The sequence below is a fragment of the Sus scrofa genome, chromosome 13 (genome assembly GCF_054392235.1).
Source record: "Sus scrofa isolate SSC_HxYL_T2T_F1_AM1 chromosome 13, Sscrofa_HxYL_maternal_Yorkshire_Landrace_v2.0, whole genome shotgun sequence".
Classification (NCBI taxonomy): domain Eukaryota; kingdom Metazoa; phylum Chordata; class Mammalia; order Artiodactyla; family Suidae; genus Sus; species Sus scrofa.
The window spans coordinates 94639058-94660648 of record NC_139395.1 but is presented as its reverse complement, the minus strand read 5'-3'; the positions used below and the strand labels follow the sequence as shown (position 1 = coordinate 94660648).

At 65.3% G+C, this 21591-nt stretch overlaps 4 protein-coding genes across 4 annotated transcripts; all 4 read right to left on the bottom strand.

Annotated features, from left to right (window-relative positions):
• Nucleotides 1–598: 598 nt before the first annotated feature.
• Nucleotides 599–2238, bottom strand: LOC146397488 (proline-rich protein 23C-like). The gene has a single exon (XM_084990396.1). It carries the CDS (start codon nt 2009–2011, stop codon nt 1031–1033), a length of 981 nt encoding a protein of 326 aa, XP_084846522.1. The 5' UTR covers nt 2012–2238; the 3' UTR covers nt 599–1030.
• Nucleotides 2239–6269: 4031 nt separating this feature from the next.
• On the bottom strand, nt 6270–7911 carry LOC146397487 (proline-rich protein 23C-like). The gene has a single exon (XM_084987303.1). The coding sequence runs from the start codon at nt 7682–7684 to the stop codon at nt 6716–6718; it is 969 nt and encodes a 322-aa protein (XP_084843429.1). The 5' UTR covers nt 7685–7911; the 3' UTR covers nt 6270–6715.
• Nucleotides 7912–11308: 3397 nt separating this feature from the next.
• LOC146397486 (proline-rich protein 23C-like) lies at nt 11309–13558 on the bottom strand. Its single transcript, XM_084987302.1, has one exon. The coding sequence runs from the start codon at nt 13329–13331 to the stop codon at nt 12369–12371; it is 963 nt and encodes a 320-aa protein (XP_084843428.1). The 5' UTR covers nt 13332–13558; the 3' UTR covers nt 11309–12368.
• A 4000-nt stretch (nt 13559–17558) lies between these two features.
• On the bottom strand, nt 17559–19217 carry LOC146397485 (proline-rich protein 23C-like). The gene has a single exon (XM_084987300.1). It carries the CDS (start codon nt 18988–18990, stop codon nt 18022–18024), a length of 969 nt encoding a protein of 322 aa, XP_084843426.1. The 5' UTR covers nt 18991–19217; the 3' UTR covers nt 17559–18021.
• Between the last annotated feature and the right edge of the window lie 2374 nt (nt 19218–21591).

The window sequence follows — 21591 nt, the reverse complement described above, 5'->3', positions numbered from 1 at the left end:
CCTAAGAACTCCCTGTGTCTACATGCCAGTCCCGATGGACGACACACATGTGCGACGCTGAGGATGAGACCAACACAGCACCTGGACAACCACAGCCTTTTGCGCCACAGGAGAACTTTATTCACGGGCACATAAGAGGAAATGGAGGGGATACCGTTGGTTCTGGGGATGGGGACAAGGGAGGCTCCTTAAATTAAAAGCCAAAAACACAACCCACAAACCCAGCAACAGCGTCCAACCACGTGCCAGGCTCATGATCCTGGTCCCTCACTCTCCGATGTGCATCCAGCACCCATTCGCCCCCATTCAGCTGGGGCTTAGATCCCCACAGAGGGGCTAGAGTGGCCATGTGGCAAAGGTCGAGACGGGGAGAGAGAGTTGTCACAGACTAGCAGGGACACTGGGGCCAAAACCTTGCACACAAAAGAAATTCAGCAACTACTCTATGAAGGCAGGGGGAGGTTGGTTGGAATTGGGGGCGGGGGGTGGGAGTTGGAAACAGATGCCCTCTCTATGTGGGCCTGTGCTGTGCGGGGGGGGGGGGGGGGGGGGTGTTAACACCGGGGGGGGGGGGTTAACACCGGGGGGGGGGGGGGGTTGCGGGCCGGGGGTGGGGGTGGGGAGGAAGGCGGCCTGGAAAGGATGGCTTTTCAGGGAAATGGAAGTGCTGGCACGAAGGTTGGAAGGAAAATCCATTGCGGCGTTGGGTGGGCGTAGAGGCGCCTTTGGGCCCCTCCCAAGAGAAAACTGAAGCAGCAGTCTGGATATCTGAAAGGCCACTGGAATTGGAGAGGCTCTTCTTTGCCCAGGTGATCGTCCTTCCCCGTTTGAGTCAGCCACCGAGGCACACTTGCGTGTGGCAGCCGTGCATCCCGAACCCATGGGTCCTGTGTGATGCCTGTCCCGTGAGCCATGTACACACACAGAGGGTATCGGGGAGACTCGGAGCAGGTCCCCAGGCTGGTGGCAGGCCAGGAGTGGCGGGGGGGGGGAGGGGGGGGGAGGCGGAGGCGGCGAGGCAGGAGGCAGTTCAGTCCAGGATCAGGCGTCTCCTGGCCTTGCGCAGAGGACCCTGAGGGCGTGGGGGGCGCCCCTGGGGACCTGGACAAGGAGATGCGGGGAGACACTGGAGCGGTGCCTCGTGGTCGTCCTCAGAGACGTCACGCAAGGGGGCCAGAAGGTGCAAGTCCAGCTTGGAGTGGTGGTGAGGGGAGCGCCTCTGGGGACTAGGGTGGACAGCGTGGGGCCAGGGCTCTGGGTTGAAGCCCTGTGGGTCCTCATCCTCGTCGTCGTCCACGAGGTCGTCGTCGTCGTCGTCGTCGGAGACATCGCAGACATCGCTGGGGCCGGACACCCAGGCGGCGAGGCCGAGGCCCGCAGCGGGGGATGGGGGGGCGGCAGCCGCGGGGCTCCGAGGCCCAGGGACCCAGCCAGACGCTTCATGCAGGGCAGGCGCCTGGAACTGGGCGGCCGCGTCCTCCACCTCCTGGGCCTCTGCTTGGATGACGACCTCTGGGACAGCCACGCAGAAGAACCCCTCCCCCAGGGCCAGGGCCTCCCCCGGGGCGCTCAGGAAAGCGCCCGGTGGCAGGCCTGGGCCCCAGGCGCCTTCAGCGCCCGAGCCCAGGAGGGCCTCGGGGACCAGCACCAGGAGGCGATCGCCGACAGACACTTGCCGCGCGGCCGTGGGCTCGGGCTCCAGCAGCAGGTCGACGTCGCCCAGGGCCAGGTACAGGGCACAGCCGGCCGCCAGGCCCACCACGGAGGGGAGCGCGGCCGCGGCGGCGCAGGCCGCGGGCTCCGCTTCTTGGTGCAGGCGGGGCGACGCCTCGGACTCGGACTCGGACTCGGACTCGGACTCGGACTCGGACTCGGACTCGGACTCGGACTCGGACTCGGGTCCCGAGGGCTCGCCGGGTCGGCGCCGCTTGGCAGGGCCGGGTCCTCCGGGCTCTGGTCCCCACCGGCCCGCAGGGTCGGCGGCGCTGGGGCTGCGGGGCCGCCTGCCCATCCCTTCGACCAACCGAAGGCGCCTCCGGGGCCTGGCACAGGGCGGCGACAGGCTCGGTCCTGCACGCCCGGACGGGTCTCGGCGGCGACAGGCGAAGCAAGCGGCGAACCGCGAGTCCTCGGAGCTCCGGGGCCGCCCCCTCGGCACTCCTGCCGTCCAGGCTTCTAGGGGCCCTGAAGCCCGCCGCTCGGCCGCACCCGCAGGCGAGGGCCAGACACCTTGCAAGTGAGGCCGGCGCCGCCCCAGGGCTGCAATAAATACCTCCTCGCGCCAGGTCCCGCCTCCTCCGAGGCTCCGCCCAGTAGACCTCGCGGTACCTGAGGTGCCCCAGAGCCCTGGCGCTGGCTCGTCCCGGGGCGGTGGGTGGGGTGGGGCGGGGTGGGGGGCTGATGGGGCGGTTGGAGGAACCTGGACCGGGTGCCAGCTTCCTGGAACTGCAGGGGACGACGACTTTGTGGGGCCTCCTGAGCACCCACCGGACACCACCCTCCCTCCCGACGCCCCCACCGCCAGCCCCACTCCCCACCGCCACCCCCACCCCGCCCCGCAACGCTCCTGCCCCTCTAGGGCTAGGCTCCCAGGGTCGAGGTCGCCGCTCTCTTTCGGGCTTTCTGGGAGTTGACCTCAAGGGCGGAGAGCCTTCTGCCAAGAACCCAATCAAGGGCGGGTCCCAGGGAGATGGCCGGCCCCTCTGCGCCCCCCCCCCCTCCGACGCCATCCCGGGGGCCGGCCGCCTCTCTGGCCCTAGGCTGCGAGGCCCTGCCCCCAAAGGGTCCCGGGCTCTGCCCTTTGGGTCCCAAAGAGGGCACGAGTCTGGGATGGCATCCTGAAGCCCCTCTCTGCCCGGGCTGACCATGACGCTCAGACCCTCCCAGCGGCGGCGGCGTGTGCAAGGGGAACGCCCCCGGGAGAATTCAGGGTCTCCCGGGCAGCGGCTGCACGCTCCACTTAGAGACCTCTCAGGCCAGCTCCAAGGTCCCTGTTGTCAGACTCGCAGCAACTGAACCAAGACGTCACCTTCTCGAACTGCACCCGACAGGCAGGTCTCCCTCTCCCAGCCCCCCTTTTGACAGGTGAGGACAACGGCTGGCAGAAGGAGCACCCCTTTCGCCCAGGAGCCCCAAAGTAGCCGAGCTGGGTCTGAAGCGCCAGGCTCCCCCTTGGGAGGATGGAGCGGCAGCACCTCGGATCCCAGCACCAGCTCGGAGGCGCTGCTCGGCGGGCGATGGATCCCAGCCGATGGATCCCCTGGCCGGCCGGCTGGCCGGCCAGCCGGCCAAGGGCTGGCTCTGCGGCTTCCCCAGGGTGAAACGGGGGGTGGGTGGGGGGAACACCCCACGAACCCCCTGCTTTCGCACCCGGTCCTACTCGCACACGGCCCAAGTCAACTCCACGTGCGGGGAAGCCCGAAAGGTGAGAGCGAATCCCCAAGACTCCCAGGCCACACACTGGCGGGACACTCTTGGAGGCACTGCGCAGCCCTCTTTGGGGGAAGGGCTCTGGCTCCCGAGGCAAAGGCAAATGAAGCCAACACAGACACAGGGCCCCGAGGTCAACCTAAAGGCTGCCGCGCAGCACAGGAGACCGTACACACACACAGGAGACCGTCGCCCCAACGAGACGCCCGCCTACCTATGACCCCACCAGCGACCAGCGGGTGAGGTCCAAACGCACCAACGGCTCCCCCCGCCCCAGAGGACGACAAACAAACGACCCAATCAAGACCCAGGCAGACGTTCTGAAGACACTTCTTTGGCCCACAACGAAGACGTGCAGACGCCTACCGGGCACCGGGCACCGGGCACCGGAAAGGCTGCTCAACAGCGCTCGTCCTTAGGGAAATGCAAGTCCAAGCGACGGTCACCTATCCCCTCACACCTGGCACGAGGGCTAGCCGGCCTCCAAAGGTCCACCAGGAAGCACCCTCCTAAAAGGGGGCTGGGATTCCAGACCACCCTCTCACACGCTTGCTGGAAAGGTCCACCGGAGCAGCCACGAGGCCCAACAGCATGCGGCTTCCTCAAGGCACCAGACACAGCGACACCTTAGGATCCAGCCATCCCACTCCTGGGTAGCACTCCCCTGGGGCGCGGTGGACGAGGGGCTCAAAGCTACCCATCAGAAAAGAGACCTTCAGCCGATGTGGGTGGCACCACGAGGTGACGGAGCCAAAACACAGAAGCAACCCTAGTGCCCATCTACAGACGAACAGATAAAGAGGACGTGGGATACACACACACACACACACACACACACACACACACACGCACGCACGCACGCACACGTACGCACACGCGCACACGCACACACAGAGCCGGTGGCGACTCAGATCTGGGCGCCGGCTGGGGCAAAGGCACTGGCTGCACCCCGGCTCTACCCCAACACGCACTGGCACATGCACACCAACACACGACACACTAATGCTCCACCACAGAGAAGACTGACTTTCTGACACTTGCGGCAACGGGGCGGGATCTAGAGGACATGACGCTCGGTGACCTAAGTCCGACAGAGAGAGACAAATCCTCGACGCTCCCTATATATCCCTAACGGGCACACTGCGGGGCTGGGGGAGATCATGCTACAAGAGAATGCACGTGCACCACTGCGGCAGACTCCAAGCGAGGGGAAACCACCCAGTGGCTCCCAACGGGGAGAGTGGCTCCCGAGGGGGCAGGGGCCAATACCCAATACGGGGAAGGGAAGGGAAGAGGAGATTCACCACCTACGAGGAGGTTCACCACCACTGACCGGCAAACAGGACCTGTTGTACGGCACGAGGAAGCAGAGCCGCGACCTTGCCATACGTTGTCAGTGGACTCTACTCGGTCCAAAGCCCGAAGCGTGAAACGTGTCCACCTGAAACGTGTACCCAATGGTAAGACAGCCCTGACATCAACAGAGACCTCAGGCAATCCCTGACCCGAGAAAGCCCTTAAAGTGACTCTGCCCTCATTCCTTTTCCTCTTCCACCTTCTCCCCAGCTCCTCTGAGGGGCAGTCCAGTGGGCTACTCCCCGAAGGCCCCAAGTTTCCTGCCTTTGGCTCTGTGGCCACGTTTCCGTATGGACCCCAGTGACACACACCCACCCCACCCCCCGACCCTCTTCCCACTCCCTGGCTTATGCATACCCACGAACCACTCTCCATGCCAACGTCGAGGAGAATTTGGGAAAGCCTTTGTACCCAACCCCTCACCAACCCACCCACACTCCAAAGCTTCCATGATCAGGAAGACGGCACACACGCCCAGACACACGGCTTCGAGCTTCGAAGCGCTCCCTGCGACAGAGAGGCCCTTGCGAAATGGCAATCCTGAGGAGCCTTTCCACCGCCACCGCCACCGGGGCTTAGGTCGGGAACGTCCCACTCCAAACGGACCATTCGTTCCCCTGAGACTGCAAAGCAAGGGCTGTCCCATCAAAAGAGGGATGAGAGAGAGCGGGGGGGGGGGGGGGGAGAGGGAAAGAGGGAGAGAGGGAGAGGGAGAGAGAGAGGGAGAGGGAGAGAGAGAGGCAGAGGGAGAGAGAGAGAGAGAGAGAGAGAGAGAGAGGTGGCAGACCAAGGAAACAAAAGACTCGGGACTGTCCCATGGGACAGATAGGTTTGCCTTTACCGGGGAGGGCGGGCGAGGGAGGGAATCTGCCCCAAGGCCATTGAAGGCATGAAGCCACACTGTGCAATGGGATACCCCATCCACCTAAGAACTCCCTGTGTCTACATGCCAGTCCCGATGGACGACACACATGTGCGACGCTGAGGATGAGACCAACACAGCACCTGGACAACCACAGCCTTTTGCGCCACAGGAGAACTTTATTCACGGGCACATAAGAGGAAATGGAGGGGATACCGTTGGTTCTGGGGATGGGGACAAGGGAGGCTCCTTAAATTAAAAGCCAAAAACACAACCCACAAACCCAGCAACAGCGTCCAACCACGTGCCAGGCTCATGATCCTGGTCCCTCACTCTCCGATGTGCATCCAGCACCCATTCGCCCCCATTCAGCTGGGGCTTAGATCCCCACAGAGGGGCTAGAGTGGCCATGTGGCAAAGGTCGAGACGGGGAGAGAGAGTTGTCACAGACTAGCAGGGACACTGGGGCCAAAACCTTGCACACAAAAGAAATTCAGCAACTACTCTATGAAGGCAGGGGGAGGTTGGTTGGTATTGGGGGCGGGGGGTGGGAGTTGGAAACAGATGCCCTCTCTATGTGGGCCTGTGCTGTGCGGGGGGGGGGGGGGGGGCGCGGGGGGGTACACGGGGGGGGGGTTGCGGGCCGGGGGTGGGGGTGGGGAGGAAGGCGGCCTGGAAAGGATGGCTTTTCAGGGAAATGGAAGTGCTGGCACGAAGGTTGGAAGGAAAATCCATTGCGGCGTTGGGTGGGCGTAGAGGCGCCTTTGGGCCCCTCCCAAGAGAAAACCGAAGCAGCAGTCTGGATATCTGAAAGGCCACTGGAATTGGAGAGGCTCTTCTTTGCCCAGGTGATCGTCCTTCCCCGTTTGAGTCAGCCACCGAGGCACACTTGCGTGTGGCAGCCGTGCATCCCGAACCCATGGGTCCTGTGTGATGCCTGTCCCGTGAGCCATGTACACACACAGAGGGTATCGGGGAGACTCGGAGCAGGTCCCCAGGCTGGTGGCAGGCCAGGAGTGGCGGGGGGAGGGGGGGGTGGGAGGCGGAGGCGGCGAGGCAGGAGGCAGTTCAGTCCAGGATCAGGCGTCTCCTGGCCTTGCGCAGAGGACCCTGAGGGCGTGGGGGGCGCCCCTGGGGACCTGGACAAGGAGATGCGGGGAGACACTGGAGCGGTGCCTCGTGGTCGTCCTCAGAGACGTCACGCAAGGGGGCCAGAAGGTGCAAGTCCAGCTTGGAGTGGTGGTGAGGGGAGCGCCTCTGGGGACTAGGGTGGACAGCGTGGGGCCAGGGCTCTGGGTTGAAGCCCTGTGGGTCCTCATCCTCGTCGTCGTCCACGAGGTCGTCGTCGTCGTCGTCGTCGGAGACATCGCAGACATCGCTGGGGCCGGACGCCCAGGCGGCGAGGCCGAGGCCCGCAGCGGGGGATGGGGGGGCGGCAGCCGCGGGGCTCCGAGGCCCAGGGACCCAGCCAGACGCTTCATGCAGGGCAGGCGCCTGGAACTGGGCGGCCGCGTCCTCCACCTCCTGGGCCTCTGCTTGGATGACGACCTCTGGGACAGCCACGCAGAAAAACCCCTCCCCCAGGGCCAGGGCCTCCCCCGGGGCGCTCAGGAAAGCGCCCGGTGGCAGGCCTGGGCCCCAGGCGCCTTCAGCGCCCGAGCCCAGGAGGGCCTCGGGGACCAGCACCAGGAGGCGATCGCCGACAGACACTTGCCGCGCGGCCGTGGGCTCGGGCTCCAGCAGCAGGTCGACGTCGCCCAGGGCCAGGTACAGGGCACAGCCGGCCGCCAGGCCCACCACGGAGGGGAGCGCGGCCGCGGCGGCGCAGGCCGCGGGCTCCGCTTCTTGGTGCAGGCGGGGCGACGCCTCGGACTCGGACTCGGACTCGGACTCGGACTCGGACTCGGACTCGGACTCGGACTCGGGTCCCGAGGGCTCGCCGGGTCGGCGCCGCTTGGCAGGGCCGGGTCCTCCGGGCTCTGGTCCCCACCGGCCCGCAGGGTCGGCGGCGCTGGGGCTGCGGGGCCGCCTGCCCATCCCTTCGACCAACCGAAGGCGCCTCCGGGGCCTGGCACAGGGCGGCGACAGGCTCGGTCCTGCACGCCCGGACGGGTCTCGGCGGCGACAGGCGAAGCAAGCGGCGAACCGCGAGTCCTCGGAGCTCCGGGGCCGCCCCCTCGGCACTCCTGCCGTCCAGGCTTCTAGGGGCCCTGAAGCCCGCCGCTCGGCCGCACCCGCAGGCGAGGGCCAGACACCTTGCAAGTGAGGCCGGCGCCGCCCCAGGGCTGCAATAAATACCTCCTCGCGCCAGGTCCCGCCTCCTCCGAGGCTCCGCCCAGTAGACCTCGCGGTACCTGAGGTGCCCCAGAGCCCTGGCGCTGGCTCGTCCCGGGGCGGTGGGTGGGGTGGGGCGGGGTGGGGGGCTGATGGGGCGGTTGGAGGAACCTGGACCGGGTGCCAGCTTCCTGGAACTGCAGGGGACGACGACTTTGTGGGGCCTCCTGAGCACCCACCGGACACCACCCTCCCTCCCGACGCCCCCACCGCCAGCCCCACTCCCCACCGCCACCCCCACCCCGCCCCGCAACGCTCCTGCCCCTCTAGGGCTAGGCTCCCAGGGTCGAGGTCGCCGCTCTCTTTCGGGCTTTCTGGGAGTTGACCTCAAGGGCGGAGAGCCTTCTGCCAAGAACCCAATCAAGGGCGGGTCCCAGGGAGATGGCCGGCCCCTCTGCGCCCCCCCCCCCTCCGACGCCATCCCGGGGGCCGGCCGCCTCTCTGGCCCTAGGCTGCGAGGCCCTGCCCCCAAAGGGTCCCGGGCTCTGCCCTTTGGGTCCCAAAGAGGGCACGAGTCTGGGATGGCATCCTGAAGCCCCTCTCTGCCCGGGCTGACCATGACGCTCAGACCCTCCCAGCGGCGGCGGCGTGTGCAAGGGGAACGCCCCCGGGAGAATTCAGGGTCTCCCGGGCAGCGGCTGCACGCTCCACTTAGAGACCTCTCAGGCCAGCTCCAAGGTCCCTGTTGTCAGACTCGCAGCAACTGAACCAAGACGTCACCTTCTCGAACTGCACCCGACAGGCAGGTCTCCCTCTCCCAGCCCCCCTTTTGACAGGTGAGGACAACGGCTGGCAGAAGGAGCACCCCTTTCGCCCAGGAGCCCCAAAGTAGCCGAGCTGGGTCTGAAGCGCCAGGCTCCCCCTTGGGAGGATGGAGCGGCAGCACCTCGGATCCCAGCACCAGCTCGGAGGCGCTGCTCGGCGGGCGATGGATCCCAGCCGATGGATCCCCTGGCCGGCCGGCTGGCCGGCCAGCCGGCCAAGGGCTGGCTCTGCGGCTTCCCCAGGGTGAAACGGGGGGTGGGTGGGGGGAACACCCCACGAACCCCCTGCTTTCGCACCCGGTCCTACTCGCACACGGCCCAAGTCAACTCCACGTGCGGGGAAGCCCGAAAGGTGAGAGCGAATCCCCAAGACTCCCAGGCCACACACTGGCGGGACACTCTTGGAGGCACTGCGCAGCCCTCTTTGGGGGAAGGGCTCTGGCTCCCGAGGCAAAGGCAAATGAAGCCAACACAGACACAGGGCCCCGAGGTCAACCTAAAGGCTGCCGCGCAGCACAGGAGACCGTACACACACACAGGAGACCGTCGCCCCAACGAGACGCCCGCCTACCTATGACCCCACCAGCGACCAGCGGGTGAGGTCCAAACGCACCAACGGCTCCCCCCGCCCCAGAGGACGACAAACAAACGACCCAATCAAGACCCAGGCAGACGTTCTGAAGACACTTCTTTGGCCCACAACGAAGACGTGCAGACGCCTACCGGGCACCGGGCACCGGGCACCGGAAAGGCTGCTCAACAGCGCTCGTCCTTAGGGAAATGCAAGTCCAAGCGACGGTCACCTATCCCCTCACACCTGGCACGAGGGCTAGCCGGCCTCCAAAGGTCCACCAGGAAGCACCCTCCTAAAAGGGGGCTGGGATTCCAGACCACCCTCTCACACGCTTGCTGGAAAGGTCCACCGGAGCAGCCACGAGGCCCAACAGCATGCGGCTTCCTCAAGGCACCAGACACAGCGACACCTTAGGATCCAGCCATCCCACTCCTGGGTAGCACTCCCCTGGGGCGCGGTGGACGAGGGGCTCAAAGCTACCCATCAGAAAAGAGACCTTCAGCCGATGTGGGTGGCACCACGAGGTGACGGAGCCAAAACACAGAAGCAACCCTAGTGCCCATCTACAGACGAACAGATAAAGAGGACGTGGGATACACACACACACACACACACACACACACACACACACGCACGCACGCACGCACACGTACGCACACGCGCACACGCACACACAGAGCCGGTGGCGACTCAGATCTGGGCGCCGGCTGGGGCAAAGGCACTGGCTGCACCCCGGCTCTACCCCAACACGCACTGGCACATGCACACCAACACACGACACACTAATGCTCCACCACAGAGAAGACTGACTTTCTGACACTTGCGGCAACGGGGCGGGATCTAGAGGACATGACGCTCGGTGACCTAAGTCCGACAGAGAGAGACAAATCCTCGACGCTCCCTATATATCCCTAACGGGCACACTGCGGGGCTGGGGGAGATCATGCTACAAGAGAATGCACGTGCACCACTGCGGCAGACTCCAAGCGAGGGGAAACCACCCAGTGGCTCCCAACGGGGAGAGTGGCTCCCGAGGGGGCAGGGGCCAATACCCAATACGGGGAAGGGAAGGGAAGAGGAGGTTCACCACCTACGAGGAGGTTCACCACCACTGACCGGCAAACAGGACCTGTTGTACGGCACGAGGAAGCAGAGCCGCGACCTTGCCATACGTTGTCAGTGGACTCTACTCGGTCCAAAGCCCGAAGCGTGAAACGTGTCCACCTGAAACGTGTACCCAATGGTAAGACAGCCCTGACATCAACAGAGACCTCAGGCAATCCCTGACCCGAGAAAGCCCTTAAAGTGACTCTGCCCTCATTCCTTTTCCTCTTCCACCTTCTCCCCAGCTCCTCTGAGGGGCAGTCCAGTGGGCTACTCCCCGAAGGCCCCAAGTTTCCTGCCTTTGGCTCTGTGGCCACGTTTCCGTATGGACCCCAGTGACACACACCCACCCCACCCCCCGACCCTCTTCCCACTCCCTGGCTTATGCATACCCACGAACCACTCTCCATGCCAACGTCGAGGAGAATTTGGGAAAGCCTTTGTACCCAACCCCTCACCAACCCACCCACACTCCAAAGCTTCCATGATCAGGAAGACGGCACACACGCCCAGACACACGGCTTCGAGCTTCGAAGCGCTCCCTGCGACAGAGAGGCCCTTGCGAAATGGCAATCCTGAGGAGCCTTTCCACCGCCACCGCCACCGGGGCTTAGGTCGGGAACGTCCCACTCCAAACGGACCATTCGTTCCCCTGAGACTGCAAAGCAAGGGCTGTCCCATCAGAAGAGGGATGAGAGAGAGCGGGGGGGGGGGGGGGGAGAGGGAAAGAGGGAGAGAGGGAGAGGGAGAGAGAGAGGGAGAGGGAGAGAGAGAGAGAGAGAGAGAGAGAGAGAGGTGGCAGACCAAGGAAACAAAAGACTCGGGACTGTCCCGTGGGACAGATAGGTTTGCCTTTACCGGGGAGGGCAGGCGAGGGAGGGAATCTGCCCCAAGGCCATTGAAGGCATGAAGCCACACTGTGCAATGGGATACCCCATCCACCTAAGAACTCCCTGTGTCTACATGCCAGTCCCGATGGACGACACACATGTGCGACGCTGAGGATGAGACCAACACAGCACCTGGACAACCACAGCCTTTTGCGCCACAGGAGAACTTTATTCACGGGCACATAAGAGGAAATGGAGGGGATACCGTTGGTTCTGGGGATGGGGACAAGGGAGGCTCCTTAAATTAAAAGCCAAAAACACAACCCACAAACCCAGCAACAGCGTCCAACCACGTGCCAGGCTCATGATCCTGGTCCCTCACTCTCCGATGTGCATCCAGCACCCATTCGCCCCCATTCAGCTGGGGCTTAGATCCCCACAGAGGGGCTAGAGTGGCCATGTGGCAAAGGTCGAGACGGGGAGAGAGAGTTGTCACAGACTAGCAGGGACACTGGGGCCAAAACCTTGCACACAAAAGAAATTCAGCAACTACTCTATGAAGGCAGGGGGAGGTTGGTTGGAATTGGGGGCGGGGGGTGGGAGTTGGAAACAGATGCCCTCTCTATGTGGGCCTGTGCTGTGCGGGGGGGGGGGGGGGCGCGGGGGGGTACACGGGGGGGGGGTTGCGGGCCGGGGGTGGGGGTGGGGAGGAAGGCGGCCTGGAAAGGATGGCTTTTCAGGGAAATGGAAGTGCTGGCACGAAGGTTGGAAGGAAAATCCATTGCGGCGTTGGGTGGGCGTAGAGGCGCCTTTGGGCCCCTCCCAAGAGAAAACCGAAGCAGCAGTCTGGATATCTGAAAGGCCACTGGAATTGGAGAGGCTCTTCTTTGCCCAGGTGATCGTCCTTCCCCGTTTGAGTCAGCCACCGAGGCACACTTGCGTGTGGCAGCCGTGCATCCCGAACCCATGGGTCCTGTGTGATGCCTGTCCCGTGAGCCATGTACACACACAGAGGGTATCGGGGAGACTCGGAGCAGGTCCCCAGGCTGGTGGCAGGCCAGGAGTGGCGGGGGGAGGGGGGGGTGGGAGGCGGAGGCGGCGAGGCAGGAGGCAGTTCAGTCCAGGATCAGGCGTCTCCTGGCCTTGCGCAGAGGACCCTGAGGGCGTGGGGGGCGCCCCTGGGGACCTGGACAAGGAGATGCGGGGAGACACTGGAGCGGTGCCTCGTGGTCGTCCTCAGAGACGTCACGCAAGGGGGCCAGAAGGTGCAAGTCCAGCTTGGAGTGGTGGTGAGGGGAGCGCCTCTGGGGACTAGGGTGGACAGCGTGGGGCCAGGGCTCTGGGTTGAAGCCCTGTGGGTCCTCATCCTCGTCGTCGTCCACGAGGTCGTCGTCGTCGTCGTCGTCGGAGACATCGCAGACATCGCTGGGGCCGGACACCCAGGCGGCGAGGCCGAGGCCCGCAGCGGGGGATGGGGGGGCGGCAGCCGCGGGGCTCCGAGGCCCAGGGACCCAGCCAGACGCTTCATGCAGGGCAGGCGCCTGGAACTGGGCGGCCGCGTCCTCCACCTCCTGGGCCTCTGCTTGGATGACGACCTCTGGGACAGCCACGCAGAAGAACCCCTCCCCCAGGGCCAGGGCCTCCCCCGGGGCGCTCAGGAAAGCGCCCGGTGGCAGGCCTGGGCCCCAGGCGCCTTCAGCGCCCGAGCCCAGGAGGGCCTCGGGGACCAGCACCAGGAGGCGATCGCCGACAGACACTTGCCGCGCGGCCGTGGGCTCGGGCTCCAGCAGCAGGTCGACGTCGCCCAGGGCCAGGTACAGGGCACAGCCGGCCGCCAGGCCCACCACGGAGGGGAGCGCGGCCGCGGCGGCGCAGGCCGCGGGCTCCGCTTCTTGGTGCAGGCGGGGCGACGCCTCGGACTCGGACTCGGACTCGGACTCGGACTCGGACTCGGACTCGGACTCGGGTCCCGAGGGCTCGCCGGGTCGGCGCCGCTTGGCAGGGCCGGGTCCTCCGGGCTCTGGTCCCCACCGGCCCGCAGGGTCGGCGGCGCTGGGGCTGCGGGGCCGCCTGCCCATCCCTTCGACCAACCGAAGGCGCCTCCGGGGCCTGGCACAGGGCGGCGACAGGCTCGGTCCTGCACGCCCGGACGGGTCTCGGCGGCGACAGGCGAAGCAAGCGGCGAACCGCGAGTCCTCGGAGCTCCGGGGCCGCCCCCTCGGCACTCCTGCCGTCCAGGCTTCTAGGGGCCCTGAAGCCCGCCGCTCGGCCGCACCCGCAGGCGAGGGCCAGACACCTTGCAAGTGAGGCCGGCGCCGCCCCAGGGCTGCAATAAATACCTCCTCGCGCCAGGTCCCGCCTCCTCCGAGGCTCCGCCCAGTAGACCTCGCGGTACCTGAGGTGCCCCAGAGCCCTGGCGCTGGCTCGTCCCGGGGCGGTGGGTGGGGTGGGGCGGGGTGGGGGGCTGATGGGGCGGTTGGAGGAACCTGGACCGGGTGCCAGCTTCCTGGAACTGCAGGGGACGACGACTTTGTGGGGCCTCCTGAGCACCCACCGGACACCACCCTCCCTCCCGACGCCCCCACCGCCAGCCCCACTCCCCACCGCCACCCCCACCCCGCCCCGCAACGCTCCTGCCCCTCTAGGGCTAGGCTCCCAGGGTCGAGGTCGCCGCTCTCTTTCGGGCTTTCTGGGAGTTGACCTCAAGGGCGGAGAGCCTTCTGCCAAGAACCCAATCAAGGGCGGGTCCCAGGGAGATGGCCGGCCCCTCTGCGCCCCCCGCCCCCGCCGCCGCCATCCCGGGGGCCGGCCGCCTCTCTGGCCCTAGGCTGCGAGGCCCTGCCCCCAAAGGGTCCCGGGCTCTGCCCTTTGGGTCCCAAAGAGGGCACGAGTCTGGGATGGCATCCTGAAGCCCCTCTCTGCCCGGGCTGACCATGACGCTCAGACCCTCCCAGCGGCGGCGGCGTGTGCAAGGGGAACGCCCCCGGGAGAATTCAGGGTCTCCAGGGCAGCGGCTGCACGCTCCACTTAGAGACCTCTCAGGCCAGCTCCAAGGTCCCTGTTGTCAGACTCGCAGCAACTGAACCAAGACGTCACCTTCTCGAACTGCACCCGACAGGCAGGTCTCCCTCTCCCAGCCCCCCTTTTGACAGGTGAGGACAACGGCTGGCAGAAGGAGCACCCCTTTCGCCCAGGAGCCCCAAAGTAGCCGAGCTGGGTCTGAAGCGCCAGGCTCCCCCTTGGGAGGATGGAGCGGCAGCACCTCGGATCCCAGCACCAGCTCGGAGGCGCTGCTCGGCGGGCGATGGATCCCAGCCGATGGATCCCCTGGCCGGCCGGCTGGCCGGCCAGCCGGCCAAGGGCTGGCTCTGCGGCTTCCCCAGGGTGAAACGGGGGGTGGGTGGGGGGAACACCCCACGAACCCCCTGCTTTCGCACCCGGTCCTACTCGCACACGGCCCAAGTCAACTCCACGTGCGGGGAAGCCCGAAAGGTGAGAGCGAATCCCCAAGACTCCCAGGCCACACACTGGCGGGACACTCTTGGAGGCACTGCGCAGCCCTCTTTGGGGGAAGGGCTCTGGCTCCCGAGGCAAAGGCAAATGAAGCCAACACAGACACAGGGCCCCGAGGTCAACCTAAAGGCTGCCGCGCAGCACAGGAGACCGTACACACACACAGGAGACCGTCGCCCCAACGAGACGCCCGCCTACCTATGACCCCACCAGCGACCAGCGGGTGAGGTCCAAACGCACCAACGGCTCCCCCCGCCCCAGAGGACGACAAACAAACGACCCAATCAAGACCCAGGCAGACGTTCTGAAGACACTTCTTTGGCCCACAACGAAGACGTGCAGACGCCTACCGGGCACCGGGCACCGGGCACCGGAAAGGCTGCTCAACAGCGCTCGTCCTTAGGGAAATGCAAGTCCAAGCGACGGTCACCTATCCCCTCACACCTGGCACGAGGGCTAGCCGGCCTCCAAAGGTCCACCAGGAAGCACCCTCCTAAAAGGGGGCTGGGATTCCAGACCACCCTCTCACACGCTTGCTGGAAAGGTCCACCGGAGCAGCCACGAGGCCCAACAGCATGCGGCTTCCTCAAGGCACCAGACACAGCGACACCTTAGGATCCAGCCATCCCACTCCTGGGTAGCACTCCCCTGGGGCGCGGTGGACGAGGGGCTCAAAGCTACCCATCAGAAAAGAGACCTTCAGCCGATGTGGGTGGCACCACGAGGTGACGGAGCCAAAACACAGAAGCAACCCTAGTGCCCATCTACAGACGAACAGATAAAGAGGACGTGGGATACACACACACACACACACACACACACACACACACGCACGCACGCACGCACGCACACGTACGCACACGCGCACACGCACACACAGAGCCGGTGGCGACTCAGATCTGGGCGCCGGCTGGGGCAAAGGCACTGGCTGCACCCCGGCTCTACCCCAACACGCACTGGCACATGCACACCAACACACGACACACTAATGCTCCACCACAGAGAAGACTGACTTTCTGACACTTGCGGCAACGGGGCGGGATCTAGAGGACATGACGCTCGGTGACCTAAGTCCGACAGAGAGAGACAAATCCTCGACGCTCCCTATATATCCCTAACGGGCACACTGCGGGGCTGGGGGAGATCATGCTACAAGAGAATGCACGTGCACCACTGCGGCAGACTCCAAGCGAGGGGAAACCACCCAGTGGCTCCCAACGGGGAGAGTGGCTCCCGAGGGGGCAGGGGCCAATACCCAATACGGGGAAGGGAAGGGAAGAGGAGATTCACCACCTACGAGGAGGTTCACCACCACTGACCGGCAAACAGGACCTGTTGTACGGCACGAGGAAGCAGAGCCGCGACCTTGCCATACGTTGTCAGTGGACTCTACTCGGTCCAAAGCCCGAAGCGTGAAACGTGTCCACCTGAAACGTGTACCCAATGGTAAGACAGCCCTGACATCAACAGAGACCTCAGGCAATCCCTGACCCGAGAAAGCCCTTAAAGTGACTCTGCCCTCATTCCTTTTCCTCTTCCACCTTCTCCCCAGCTCCTCTGAGGGGCAGTCCAGTGGGCTACTCCCCGAAGGCCCCAAGTTTCCTGCCTTTGGCTCTGTGGCCACGTTTCCGTATGGACCCCAGTGACACACACCCACCCCACCCCCCGACCCTCTTCCCACTCCCTGGCTTATGCATACCCACGAACCACTCTCCATGCCAACGTCGAGGAGAATTTGGGAAAGCCTTTGTACCCAACCCCTCACCAACCCACCCACACTCCAAAGCTTCCATGATCAGGAAGACGGCACACACGCCCAGACACACGGCTTCGAGCTTCGAAGCGCTCCCTGCGACAGAGAGGCCCTTGCGAAATGGCAATCCTGAGGAGCCTTTCCACCGCCACCGCCACCGGGGCTTAGGTCGGGAACGTCCCACTCCAAACGGACCATTCGTTCCCCTGAGACTGCAAAGCAAGGGCTGTCCCATCAAAAGAGGGATGAGAGAGAGCGGGGGGGGGGGGAGAGGGAAAGAGGGAGAGAGGGAGAGGGAGAGAGAGAGGGAGAGGGAGAGAGAGAGAGAGAGAGAGAGAGAGAGAGAGAGAGGTGGCAGACCAAGGAAACAAAAGACTCGGGACTGTCCCGTGGGACAGATAGGTTTGCCTTTACCGGGGAGGGCAGGCGAGGGAGGGAATCTGCCCCAAGGCCATTGAAGGCATGAAGCCACACTGTGCAATGGGATACCCCATCCACCTAAGAACTCCCTGTGTCTACATGCCAGTCCCGATGGACGACACACATGTGCGACGCTGAGGATGAGACCAACACAGCACCTGGACAACCACAGCCTTTTGCGCCACAGGAGAACTTTATTCACGGGCACATAAGAGGAAATGGAGGGGATACCGTTGGTTCTGGGGATGGGGACAAGGGAGGCTCCTTAAATTAAAAGCCAAAAACACAACCCACAAACCCAGCAACAGCGTCCAACCACGTGCCAGGCTCATGATCCTGGTCCCTCACTCTCCGATGTGCATCCAGCACCCATTCGCCCCCATTCAGCTGGGGCTTAGATCCCCACAGAGGGGCTAGAGTGGCCATGTGGCAAAGGTCGAGACGGGGAGAGAGAGTTGTCACAGACTAGCAGGGACACTGGGGCCAAAACCTTGCACACAAAAGAAATTCAGCAACTACTCTATGAAGGCAGGGGGAGGTTGGTTGGAATTGGGGGCGGGGGGTGGGAGTTGGAAACAGATGCCCTCTCTATGTGGGCCTGTGCTGTGCGGGGGGGGGGGGGGGGCGCGGGGGGGTACACGGGGGGGGGGTTGCGGGCCGGGGGTGGGGGTGGGGAGGAAGGCGGCCTGGAAAGGATGGCTTTTCAGGGAAATGGAAGTGCTGGCACGAAGGTTGGAAGGAAAATCCATTGCGGCGTTGGGTGGGCGTAGAGGCGCCTTTGGGCCCCTCCCAAGAGAAAACCGAAGCAGCAGTCTGGATATCTGAAAGGCCACTGGAATTGGAGAGGCTCTTCTTTGCCCAGGTGATCGTCCTTCCCCGTTTGAGTCAGCCACCGAGGCACACTTGCGTGTGGCAGCCGTGCATCCCGAACCCATGGGTCCTGTGTGATGCCTGTCCCGTGAGCCATGTACACACACAGAGGGTATCGGGGAGACTCGGAGCAGGTCCCCAGGCTGGTGGCAGGCCAGGAGTGGCGGGGGGAGGGGGGGGTGGGAGGCGGAGGCGGCGAGGCAGGAGGCAGTTCAGTCCAGGATCAGGCGTCTCCTGGCCTTGCGCAGAGGACCCTGAGGGCGTGGGGGGCGCCCCTGGGGACCTGGACAAGGAGATGCGGGGAGACACTGGAGCGGTGCCTCGTGGTCGTCCTCAGAGACGTCACGCAAGGGGGCCAGAAGGTGCAAGTCCAGCTTGGAGTGGTGGTGAGGGGAGCGCCTCTGGGGACTAGGGTGGACAGCGTGGGGCCAGGGCTCTGGGTTGAAGCCCTGTGGGTCCTCATCCTCGTCGTCGTCCACGAGGTCGTCGTCGTCGTCGTCGTCGGAGACATCGCAGACATCGCTGGGGCCGGACACCCAGGCGGCGAGGCCGAGGCCCGCAGCGGGGGATGGGGGGGCGGCAGCCGCGGGGCTCCGAGGCCCAGGGACCCAGCCAGACGCTTCATGCAGGGCAGGCGCCTGGAACTGGGCGGCCGCGTCCTCCACCTCCTGGGCCTCTGCTTGGATGACGACCTCTGGGACAGCCACGCAGAAGAACCCCTCCCCCAGGGCCAGGGCCTCCCCCGGGGCGCTCAGGAAAGCGCCCGGTGGCAGGCCTGGGCCCCAGGCGCCTTCAGCGCCCGAGCCCAGGAGGGCCTCGGGGACCAGCACCAGGAGGCGATCGCCGACAGACACTTGCCGCGCGGCCGTGGGCTCGGGCTCCAGCAGCAGGTCGACGTCGCCCAGGGCCAGGTACAGGGCACAGCCGGCCGCCAGGCCCACCACGGAGGGGAGCGCGGCCGCGGCGGCGCAGGCCGCGGGCTCCGCTTCTTGGTGCAGGCGGGGCGACGCCTCGGACTCGGACTCGGACTCGGACTCGGACTCGGACTCGGACTCGGACTCGGACTCGGGTCCCGAGGGCTCGCCGGGTCGGCGCCGCTTGGCAGGGCCGGGTCCTCCGGGCTCTGGTCCCCACCGGCCCGCAGGGTCGGCGGCGCTGGGGCTGCGGGGCCGCCTGCCCATCCCTTCGACCAACCGAAGGCGCCTCCGGGGCCTGGCACAGGGCGGCGACAGGCTCGGTCCTGCACGCCCGGACGGGTCTCGGCGGCGACAGGCGAAGCAAGCGGCGAACCGCGAGTCCTCGGAGCTCCGGGGCCGCCCCCTCGGCACTCCTGCCGTCCAGGCTTCTAGGGGCCCTGAAGCCCGCCGCTCGGCCGCACCCGCAGGCGAGGGCCAGACACCTTGCAAGTGAGGCCGGCGCCGCCCCAGGGCTGCAATAAATACCTCCTCGCGCCAGGTCCCGCCTCCTCCGAGGCTCCGCCCAGTAGACCTCGCGGTACCTGAGGTGCCCCAGAGCCCTGGCGCTGGCTCGTCCCGGGGCGGTGGGTGGGGTGGGGCGGGGTGGGGGGCTGATGGGGCGGTTGGAGGAACCTGGACCGGGTGCCAGCTTCCTGGAACTGCAGGGGACGACGACTTTGTGGGGCCTCCTGAGCACCCACCGGACACCACCCTCCCTCCCGACGCCCCCACCGCCAGCCCCACTCCCCACCGCCACCCCCACCCCGCCCCGCAACGCTCCTGCCCCTCTAGGGCTAGGCTCCCAGGGTCGAGGTCGCCGCTCTCTTTCGGGCTTTCTGGGAGTTGACCTCAAGGGCGGAGAGCCTTCTGCCAAGAACCCAATCAAGGGCGGGTCCCAGGGAGACGGCCGGCCCCTCTGCGCCCCCCCCCCCCCCCCGCCGCCGCCATCCCGGGGGCCGGCCGCCTCTCTGGCCCTAGGCTGCGAGGCCCTGCCCCCAAAGGGTCCCGGGCTCTGCCCTTTGGGTCCCAAAGAGGGCACGAGTCTGGGATGGCATCCTGAAGCCCCTCTCTGCCCGGGCTGACCATGACGCTCAGACCCTCCCAGCGGCGGCGGCGTGTGCAAGGGGAACGCCCCCGGGAGAATTCAGGGTCTCCAGGGCAGCGGCTGCACGCTCCACTTAGAGACCTCTCAGGCCAGCTCCAAGGTCCCTGTTGTCAGACTCGCAGCAACTGAACCAAGACGTCACCTTCTCGAACTGCACCCGACAGGCAGGTCTCCCTCTCCCAGCCCCCCTTTTGACAGGTGAGGACAACGGCTGGCAGAAGGAGCACCCCTTTCGCCCAGGAGCCCCAAAGTAGCCGAGCTGGGTCTGAAGCGCCAGGCTCCCCCTTGGGAGGATGGAGCGGCAGCACCTCGGATCCCAGCACCAGCTCGGAGGCGCTGCTCGGCGGGCGATGGATCCCGGCCGATGGATCCCCTGGCCGGCCGGCCGGCCGGCCAGCCGGCCAAGGGCTGGCTCTGCGGCTTCCCCAGGGTGAAACGGGGGGTGGGTGGGGGGGGTGGGGGGAACACCCCACGAACCCCCTGCTTTCGCACCCGGTCCTACTCGCACACGGCCCAAGTCAACTCCACGTGCGGGGAAGCCCGAAAGGTGAGAGCGAATCCCCAAGACTCCCAGGCCACACACTGGCGGGACACTCTTGGAGGCACTGCGCAGCCCTCTTTGGGGGAAGGGCTCTGGCTCCCGAGGCAAAGGCAAATGAAGCCAACACAGACACAGGGCCCCGAGGTCAACCTAAAGGCTGCCGCGCAGCACAGGAGACCGTACACACACACAGGAGACCGTCGCCCCAACGAGACGCCCGCCTACCTATGACCCCACCAGCGACCAGCGGGTGAGGTCCAAACGCACCAACGGCTCCCCCCGCCCCAGAGGACGACAAACAAACGACCCAATCAAGACCCAGGCAGACGTTCTGAAGACACTTCTTTGGCCCACAACGAAGACGTGCAGACGCCTACCGGGCACCGGGCACCGGGCACCGGAAAGGCTGCTCAACAGCGCTCGTCCTTAGGGAAATGCAAGTCCAAGCGACGGTCACCTATCCCCTCACACCTGGCACGAGGGCTAGCCGGCCTCCAAAGGTCCACCAGGAAGCACCCTCCTAAAAGGGGGCTGGGATTCCAGACCACCCTCTCACACGCTTGCTGGAAAGGTCCACCGGAGCAGCCACGAGGCCCAACAGCATGCGGCTTCCTCAAGGCACCAGACACAGCGACACCTTAGGATCCAGCCATCCCACTCCTGGGTAGCACTCCCCTGGGGCGCGGTGGACGAGGGGCTCAAAGCTACCCATCAGAAAAGAGACCTTCAGCCGATGTGGGTGGCACCACGAGGTGACGGAGCCAAAACACAGAAGCAACCCTAGTGCCCATCTACAGACGAACAGATAAAGAGGACGTGGGATACACACACACACACACACACACACACACACACACACGCACGCACGCACACGTACGCACACACGCACACGCACACACAGAGCCGGTGGCGACTCAGATCTGGGCGCCGGCTGGGGCAAAGGCACTGGCTGCACCCCGGCTCTACCCCAACACGCACTGGCACATGCACACCAACACACGACACACTAATGCTCCACCACAGAGAAGACTGACTTTCTGACACTTGCGGCAACGGGGCGGGATCTAGAGGACATGACGCTCGGTGACCTAAGTCCGACAGAGAGAGACAAATCCTCGACGCTCCCTATATATCCCTAACGGGCACACTGCGGGGCTGGGGGAGATCATGCTACAAGAGA